Raw genomic sequence first — 9,849 nt, 5'->3', positions numbered from 1 at the left:
GCCAAACTGAGTTACTGCTTACAAAGCGTTCAGAGAAGCAGAGCGCGTGGGACACTGGAGCCCTCTATACCTATTATGGGTGCCACGTGCATCTGATTGGCTAAGAATATCTCCAGACCTCTTAACTAAAACTTTTCCACCATGTTTTCATCATTCCCGTATAATCCAAGAACTGGCATAGAACTCCCCTGTTTATTCTGTGGAGGCATGCAGCCTAACCACTGAGCCTGAGACTAGATCAGACATGCTCCTAATTCCAAGTGTGGTGGCATTTGCTGTGTGGCCATGCAACACCTCCCCAGGGCTGTCATTGCACAAAGGCTTCATTGTTAAGTTATGTTTTTTCCCCTTTGTACAGATGTGTTTCAGTGGAATTCTGTTTTTCTGAATGAGAAATGTTACCTGCCATGACTGGACACATTGCTGTTGTCACATTTATGTTTTTGATTTCACATTTTGATTTTAGTTTTAACTCCAAATAATATGCACACATGCATATGCATTGAAAATGACCATGAATGTTTAAATTGCAAATATGAGCACATTAATACTGCCATGCTGATTTATGTTTGCCTCTTAATAAACCTTTAATAAGCTTTTAAAAACAACAGCAAAACTGTTGCCAACGATTCACGTAATTGATTGTGTATATACTGCTCAGTGCCTTTAGCACCCATATTTCCCTACTGTGATTTATGAAGTGTGTCTACCTATCTAAATGAATGTCTCTTGTTGATCTCCAGGTACAATGGCTCCCTTCCGGGTGGAGATAAGGGTCGGAAGAGGAGTCGATTTGCTCTATACAGGAGAGCAAAGGCTAATGGTGTCAAGCCGAGCACTGTGCACATCCTCAGCAACCCACAGGATAGCAAGGTAGGTGGCTTAATGTAGTGAGAGTAGAAAGTCGAGTAGATTTAGAGCAGGTAATTAGAGTGTCTAGAAGGCTGTTTGATGAACTTTGTTAGAACCTGTTATTGTCTGCCTGTCTGCAAGAATGTATGTGATCTTGTGGCTGCATTGGATTTTTAAAAATCTAATTAATATAGCACAGGTTTTAATTAATGAATGGGTTTGACCTTTTTCCTTCAGGCGGTTAACAGCAGGGGTCAGCACAGTATATCCTTCACCCTCTCGAGAAATCAGACCGTGGTGGTGGAATATTGTCATGACAACGACACAGATATGTTCCAGGTGAGACGCAGAGAGCTGTGCTAAAATTTTAATTTTTCAACTACTCGCATGGAAAGGCAATGCTTGGTAGAGGGTAGACCGTTTTACCAATATTACTGATCTACCTCAGACATATGTACTCACATATCGGTTCCTCATAATCATGTAATTATATGGCATGTAATATTAGTTTTCTAATATATACTTAATGATTCTAAAAGCTCTGGCAGAGAGTTTAAATAACCTAGATTACATGTTGGGGTGGCCTATTGGCACAGTCTTAAAGACTAATAGTTTTTGTTGCTAAATATCTTTTTTAGTTATGTGAGCAAAATTAATTTTTATATAAGTAGCCTAAACATATCTGCTGCAAGTGAATGAACAGTTCAGCAGAAAAGACAGAGTTAGGTGCGAGTAATTGTATAGTAGAGGGGATAATTGCTGCAAATAAAGGGAATAAATGCCTGGTAAAATGATTGTAAAAAATGATCACAGTTAATTTAATATACACACGTAGACAAAAGTGTTGGTACACAATTATAGACAAGCATGTTAAAGGTAAAGGTTATAAGACCATCTTCAAGCAGCTTGATGTTCCTGTGACTACAGTTGCACATATTATTCAGAATTTTAAGATCCTTGTGACTGTAGCCAACCTGTGTGTGTGTGTGTGTGTGTGTGTGTATATATGTATGTATATATATATATATATATATATATAAAAGCATTTCACTACATTTATAAAAGCATTTCACTGTATGTAACAAATAAAATTGGATTTGATATATATATATATATAATGTGTGTGTGTGTATATATATAAGGAGTAGGAGGAGATGGAATGTGTAACACGCAAAACAAATGTCAAATAAAACAAATCTTTACAGAGATAATACAAACAAATATATAGAGAGGTGTGTGCATATATGTTTGTATGTGATACGGTACACTGAATATGTGCAATATGAATTCATATTATATTCATCAAATTATAAACTGATTAAATGGTTGTCATGCAATGTAAATTCAAGCATTATTATAAAAAAATTCAGAATATAAAGCTGTGCAGCTGAGCTGGATGTAAATATAATCTTTTTTTATAATATTAATAATGTATTAATAATAATGTACATTTAATGCCTATAATGAATATTAAATGTCTATTTAAAATATCCTGGTTGTAAAGTGTGTGTATATGAGGTAGTTCTAGTTACAGCCTGAATAGCCTGTGGAAAGAAGCTCCTCCTTATCCTCTCGGTGTTGATCCTCAGGGAGCAAAAGTGTTTTCCTGACCCCAACAGAGAGATGATGTGTGATTTATTGTCATGGGCTTTTCAATCAACTTTTCTTGTTGATTACTTTGCTTGTCCCTGCCTTTAGATTGGCCGTTCCACTGAAAGTCCCATAGATTTTGTGGTGACTGATACACCTGGAGGTTCAAAAGAGAGTGAGGATTCTTCTGTTGCCCCCAGCACCATCTCACGCTTTGCCTGCAGGGTGGTCTGTGAACGGAACCCCCCCTACACTGCTCGTATTTATGCAGCTGGCTTCGACTCTTCTAAAAACATTTTTCTTGGGGTTGGTGTTCTTCATAAACTGTTGGAAAAGCTTTAAGCATTTTTTCTTATTACATCGTTCTACATGAAAGCGTGGCATCTGGAATGGCACATCTATAACCAGTCTCTTACTACAGGAAAAAGCCACCAAGTGGAAGAACCCTGATGGTCACATGGATGGGCTTACAACCAATGGAGTGCTGGTGATGCATCCCCAGGGTTTCCCAGAGGAGTCCAAGCAGGGCATGTGGAGGGAAATCTCCGTCTGTGGAGATGTCTACACTCTGAGAGAAACCAGATCTGGCCCCATCCGTGGCCAACTGGTATGTACGGTTACTGTCTGGTACATTAATTTCATAACATATCAAAGTGGAAGAGTCTAATAGATGCATTTTTTGTGGATTTACAAAAAAATTAAGGATTTCAGTTATAGCTTTGACAAATTTATTGTCAGCTGTATCCATCAAAAAATATATAATGGACTGGGGAAGTAGGGTTTTTTTTTTTTTTTAATTTATTATTAAAGAGAAAAAAAGAAAAAGATACAATCTATTTAAAACATCTTTTTGTAAAGATGTGCTTGATCTGTATTGATATTTATTTATTTATTTTTCTTCTGCTGTTGGTGGCTTTGTTAATAATTTTCCTGTGCTATGTCAGGCTCAGGGTGAGAGCAGTGCCCTGCAGGACGGCTCTCTTGTGGACCTTTGTGGAGCCACCTTGTTGTGGCGCACTGCTGAAGGTCTACTCAAAGCACCTACCCTGCGCCACCTGGACGCCCTGCGTCTGGAGCTGAACGCGGCCCGGCCGCAATGCCCTGTGGGCCTGAGCACCTTGGCCTTCCCCAGCCTGCCCCGCAGTCACAGCCTGGAGGAGCGCCAGCCCTGGGCCTACCTCGCCTGCGGTCATGTCCATGGTCGGCATGACTGGGGCCAGCGGCCCGAACGTACCCGGGACCGGGAGGAAGGGGCGAGCGGGGGCACTGGCGGCCGACGGGAGTGCCCCCTTTGCCGAACAGTGGGGCCCTATGTGCCCCTATGGCTGGGCTGCGAACCGGCCTTCTATGTGGATGCAGGAGCCCCCACCCATGCCTTCGTGCCCTGTGGGCATGTGTGCTCAGAGAGGACGGCTCGGTACTGGGCCGAGACGCCGCTTCCCCATGGGACCCATGCCTTCCGCCCTACATGCCCCTTCTGCTCCGCCCCACTGTTGGGCAATCCTGGTGTTACCCGCCTCATCTTTCAGGGGCCGATAGATTGATGAGGTGGCCACAGGAGGGTAAAAAGCAGGACAGGAGGGCTGTGGAACCAGTGCCTGTCTCAGGAATGTATTCATACTGTAGATAGACATGCTGTAATTTACATGCAAATATGCTGTTGCTTCCTTAGAGTATATGCACACTTGACTCTGTATGTGTATTCTACTTTTGAATACAGTCCTGAGGTAGCCTGGTAGGGTAGGGTGCCTTTTCTGACATGGATTCAATTTGGCACTAACCAAATACAAGGATGGTTCATATTTAGTGATATTTGAAATAGCATATGGATATGGAGGTTAAAGAAAAAACCTTGGCAACGCTTGAAGCACTTGAGATTGGCAATGACGGTGCTCTATTATTGGTTTATGATCTCTTTTGGCTTCACTTTTGAATATCCTCATTTGCTATTACCCATGTGCACAGATATACACTCGCTGAGCACTTCTTTAGGAACACTTATATTAACCTACTCATTCATGCAGTTATCTGATCAGTTCTCTGGTAGGCTTTTTTTTTTTTGCTTTTTATAAATGTGGTGTGATTGTTGGTATCGGAAGAGCTGGTTTGAGGATGAGTTGAGGAACTGCTGATCTCGCGAGATTTATATCAGAACAGTCTACAGTTTGCTCAGAATGATGTAATAAGAAAAGCGTTAGCGGGAGGGGATGAGAGGTCAACGGAGAATGACTGGAGCTGGCAAAAAGTCAACAGTAACTCGGATAACCACTTTGTACAATTGGAGTGAACAGAAAAGCATTTAAATGCACAACATGTCCAGTCTTGAGGCTAATGGGCTATAACAGCAGACCATTAATTTGGGGGTTGCACTTCTGTCAGTCAAGAGCAGAAAGATGACCAACACCAGTTGCCTATTTGAGTGTTTTTGCTGACCATGAACATCCTTTCATAGCCACATTTTATTTTTCTTCTAACAGCTACTACCAGCATGATAATGCACCATGTCACCAGATCTAAATTCAATAGAATATTTTTGGGATGTGGGAGATGAGAGATTCTCAAGATGAAAGCGCTGCTGAAAAATCTGCAGCATGAGCTGAACCTGTTTTGAACTCTACAGAGCCCTTCTTTGTATTAGTATAGTGTTCCTAATAAAGTGCTCGGCGAGAGAAAATTTGTATATGTTTGGTCACCAATGGCCAAATGATGTAGTTTGTTGATTTCTGACTTAAAAAGATGTAAGCATAACCTGTTCTGCAAATGTTAATGCACAGTTACTTTATATTTGATAGGCTTACCCAGCAAATACAGTATTAAGTAGTCAATATGGCACATTCAAATGTTTGGACACCCAACTTAGTCCTTAACACGCCTTTTGGCACAGGTTGCAAACCATTTTTGTAGACAGACAGGAGTGTGTGTTTCACTGGCTGTGTTTCACATTTCAGAATGTGCAGACATTTGGAATCTATTATGCCCCTGGTTGCCACACAACCCTAAATATATACACCATGCCTAACAGTTGGCAAGTGGTTCTTTTCATACCATGTTTTTTTTTTATATATAATATAAAATATTAGTATATATACTAATATAAGTGATTTGAGAGTTTCATCCTAACTCTCAGTTTACAGCACTTTTATTCCACAATGCTTCTAGCTTATGTATATGTTGTTTTACATACTCTAGATGTTTTGTGAGGAGGTTGCAGGTCAGTTTTCCTACCACTTTTCTATGCACCGTGCACTACCACTCCTGTGCGTCTTTTCTGCAGGTATTCTCTTTTCACAGCCTTTGTTTTGTTGGCCTGAATTAGCTTTATTTTCAGACCCTCAGCCAGATGCTTAGAGGAGCTGATGGTTTCTGAAGTTCTTTGAATAAGGGGTGTCCAAATTTTCAAAATGTTATCTACTTAATTTTTTAGGTTTCTTGATTGTAAAATAACTGCATTAACATTTTAAAAGAAAACCTGTATCTGTATCTGCAGGGGATGTTTACTTCTTTTCACTTAAAAAAAAAAAAAAGAAAAAAGAAAACATACAGCATACAGCTGTACCATATTTTGACAGTGCTAGGTCGAATCTGTGCAGTAGACTAAAAGTGAGAATACAGAGTACCTCCTTGTTGTATAATACCCAACTCGTACCTCTAAATGCTTGTTCAGTTGTTGTTGAGGTAACTTGTATCTCATAGTAATTAGATGTCTCAAGACATGACCTCAGAAGCTATGCTGCAGAACCGTGTGATCAGAATTGAGCAAAAGGTTATGGCGTTCTTAAGAAAATGTTTTCCAAACTTAACATCCAGCCTTTAGTCTATGGGAGGAATGCCCGCGTTATTGTTGCACTCCCTCTTCCGTTGCCTCCTTTTTACCCATCTATGGCCACTTCTAATGCTTTCTTAGTACATGACCTCCTGTGGTTCCATCTCACTCGACACACTAGATAGGACACCCCCCTCTAATGCAACACTCATCTTAAGCAATAAGCATTACTAGAATTAAGCTATAGCTCAACTAAGAGATGCAATGACTCGAGCGGGTACTACCTGATTCCGGCTTAAACATGATGAAACTCGGCCTAGGGTCGAAGGGCTTTGCCAAGTCATGAGTAATGTAGCCCTTGTAATATTTTTTTTTCCTTTGTTTCTTTGTATTATTAAAATTGTTTTAGCATTTAAATCAAATTTGAAGTTGTAGCTGGAGTATATACAGTAGTTGTTTGAAAGAAAAAAAAAAAAGTCAAGATGTCATATTTTTCTACATGATTATTGTGTTACTAAACTTTGACCGATGGTCAGATTTTTTTATATACAAGTGTTTCACATATAGCAGTATATTTACTATATATATATATATAAAAATATTATTTTAATGTGCAAATATGATTTGAATCCTGGAGAGCTCACAGCTGACGTATGTAGGCTTCACTGTGTCACACTCCGAAATGGCATAGGAATCCCGAACCGTAAATACAATGACCAGTATGATGAATGTACTATTCCAGTGCTTAGCTAATATCTCTGCTCTCCCTGGTGCTATCATTGAATCTTAAATGAGTCGTATATATATTTTTATCTGAGCTTCACTGCACTCCTTGATAATATTTGATTGTTTTGGTTACCTTAAAGCTGAAGGAAAAAAAAAAATACCCATTCACCCACTGATTCTCCCGTACACATGCAGGCCTTGCACTGTGCATCTCTCTAATTTTTCTAGTTAAGCTGATCACATGAGAAAGCTTTTTAATTGCAGGGTGTAAAGACAGATAAGCTCTCCTTTACCTCACACGCAAAAGAAGAGACCTCAATTTAGCATATTTTTATATTAACAAAGAGATAATGTCACTGATTTTTCACGTGTCCTGCTTGTTGTTATGACTGTACTTCACATCTGCTCAGTTTTCTCCTGGATTTTGTTTTTTCAGGACTTCAGTGTTCTTTGGTATTTGATGCGTCGTGCCAATAACAGTATGCATTTACTATTGCTCCTGAGTTCTTCTGCCGTCTTAGGCCACTAAAAATTGGCTCCAACTGAAACTGTGTTTTTGCTTATCTTCTTTCCACCCAGTCAACACATTCCTGAGTTTTGTATCTGAGACTGAGAGGAGTTTCAGATGTGGTCGTTATTGTAGCAGTTTCAGTCTGCTGCAGGTGTAAGCATGGGCTGTGTTCACATTACCAGGTTGAAGTGGCACAAATCAGATTTTTTTTTAATTGAGCTGCGTGCTGCCGAAAATCTCAGCTTCTGACATCTGAGCCAGTTGATATGGTCCTTGATACATATCTGGATTGTGCCCAGATGACCTTGATGAGAATAATCAGATTTTATTTATTTATTCAGTTTTTTTGTAAAATCATCAGCTACTCTTCACCAGAGTAGCTCTGGTTTCACATGGGCCCACTATGCTGCCGTCTTGTGTTTTTTTGCTTTAGTTGATGTTTATACAGTTGTTTTAGAGCATTATTGGTCTGAACACCTTCACGGCTGTCCTTGAATAATCGATGTGCTGATCTAGAGTACTAGGAGTCCACTACTCAGTCAAAAACAAATCAACCCAGGGAAAACCAAAGATATGATGGACATTAAAACCGTCAAATAAAACACAATACCAGAAATGAATGAATGAATATCTAAAATATCCAAACACCAACACAGTATTTTTAAAGAATGTACGCATGTGTTATTTTATACATAGGACTGGTTTCCCAGACAGAGAGTAAGCCTGGTGGGTCATTGATGGCTCAGTGGTAAGAGCACTGAGTTGTTGATTACAGTGTTGTGATGTCTGATGCCTGGTTTCACTAATCTGCCACTGTTGGGCAGGCCTCTCTACTTCAGGGATGCTAGATGTATTAACAGTAAAAGTTTGTTATTGGGATATTCAGTTTTTATGTCAGGACATAACTAGGGCCAGACATTGTGTCAAAAGCAGTAATGCATCTGGCCTCCTTATTGTGGCCATCTCGTCCTGAAGGTGAATAACCGGCGAGCAAAGACTAATTCCAACGAAGGCTTGAACTACTGGTTCGTTTGTTCATTCACTTGCTGTTTTTGTTAATGACTAGGGACACTGCCGGGGATTTTGGGTCCCATGAAAAGATATTACACTGGGCCCCACAACTCTAACAACTGTGCCAGAAATACTCAATTAATACCTTTTTCAGAGCCCCTGTCAGTGTTGGGCCCTTCAAATCTGCGTATGCATACTCGTCCCTGTTCATGCGCATGTGAAATTATTGATTTGAATGTGAGCATGCATATCTGTTTACACTAAAGTTACACTAAAATCATAGCATGATCAAATCTATGCAAGAAAAAAAAACCTGAATTGATCAGTGATACCTGTAATGTGAACGTAGCCCGAACGTAAATACCCGACATGTTTTGAGCTGATGTGCGGTTGTCTTGTAGCAAGCCGTTGCTCTGGTACGGATAATTTCATGTCTTCCAAATGTCTCAGAAATGCTGTTCTGCCCCCCATTCTTAACCTGCTATGGGCACTTTAACTCCTCTGGCCCCTGCAGACTGATAATGGGTGACCTCAGGTTTACACAAGTCAAAGTTTACACTCTCTTCCAAGGGTCTCTATACACTCAATGCACAGGGCACTGCAGGGCTAGAGATGTTTGTTTTGTTTGAATGTGTGTCTGACTGAGTGTGTGTCTGTGTGCGTGGCAGTATAATTTACTATCTCCTATCGCTCACCACAGGGTTCTGTCTCAGAGGAAAACACAAATCTGGGGCGTGTTCGAGATGCATGAAATTCCTAATTGCTTTAGTCCAATGCAGTGTCTGCTTTACAGTTTTATTTCCCTCACATCCTTCTGAGAATTTTACTGTGTTTAAAAGCCTTGTTGCCCCAAAAAGAGAATCCTTATCGAGTCCCCCAACACACAGCAGCTTGTCAGAGACGATGACTTTGGTCTTGTGTTATATAACCACGATAGATGTAGTCCCACACTGGATTAAAGAAGCCTCTTCAAAGGGTTCATGTCTTATGACTGGGATTGGTGATGGTAGACACGTAATTGAAAAAGTGGTCCGTTTGAGTGTTGCCAGTATTGTTGTGTTCTATTTGAATGATGATATAAAAAAAAAAATGGCTGCACCTTGTGTTTGACCCCTGTTATACACTACTTCTAGACTGTGACCTTTCAGCTGTCACATCCACTGAATAGACCTCAGCAACCAGATATCGAACCCCACAGTGACCACAGACACACAGCTATGCTTAAACCCAAGGTGCACTGACAATCACCCATCAAAACCTGAATAAAAGATATGTTTCCAAAAATACTTTAAAAGCTTGTTGGTCGTGTTCTCTGTAGTGTTGGACAAAATAAGGACAAGTTATTTATGTATTCGTCCACTAGAGGACAGCATTGCCCATGTTTTCTTTGTCCTAC

The 9,849-nt window shown here is 40.2% G+C and overlaps 1 protein-coding gene across 1 annotated transcript in view; it reads left to right on the top strand.

The window, feature by feature from the left end:
* LOC140559901 (E3 ubiquitin-protein ligase pellino homolog 2) overlaps positions 1–8,916 on the top strand; it is a 13,776-nt gene extending 4,860 nt beyond the window's left edge. Inside the window, exons 2-6 of the mRNA XM_072683665.1 lie at positions 744–873; positions 1,090–1,191; positions 2,551–2,748; positions 2,864–3,049; positions 3,387–8,916. Of these exons, the coding sequence (XP_072539766.1) occupies positions 744–873; positions 1,090–1,191; positions 2,551–2,748; positions 2,864–3,049; positions 3,387–3,986 (1,216 nt within the window). The 3' untranslated portion in view covers positions 3,987–8,916. The remainder of the gene's footprint in view (positions 1–743; positions 874–1,089; positions 1,192–2,550; positions 2,749–2,863; positions 3,050–3,386) is intronic.
* The last annotated feature ends 933 nt before the right edge of the window (positions 8,917–9,849 follow it).

Source organism: Salminus brasiliensis, chromosome 1 (genome assembly GCF_030463535.1).
Source record: "Salminus brasiliensis chromosome 1, fSalBra1.hap2, whole genome shotgun sequence".
Lineage (NCBI taxonomy): Eukaryota > Metazoa > Chordata > Actinopteri > Characiformes > Bryconidae > Salminus > Salminus brasiliensis.
This window is presented reverse-complemented; position numbering and strand designations above follow the sequence as displayed.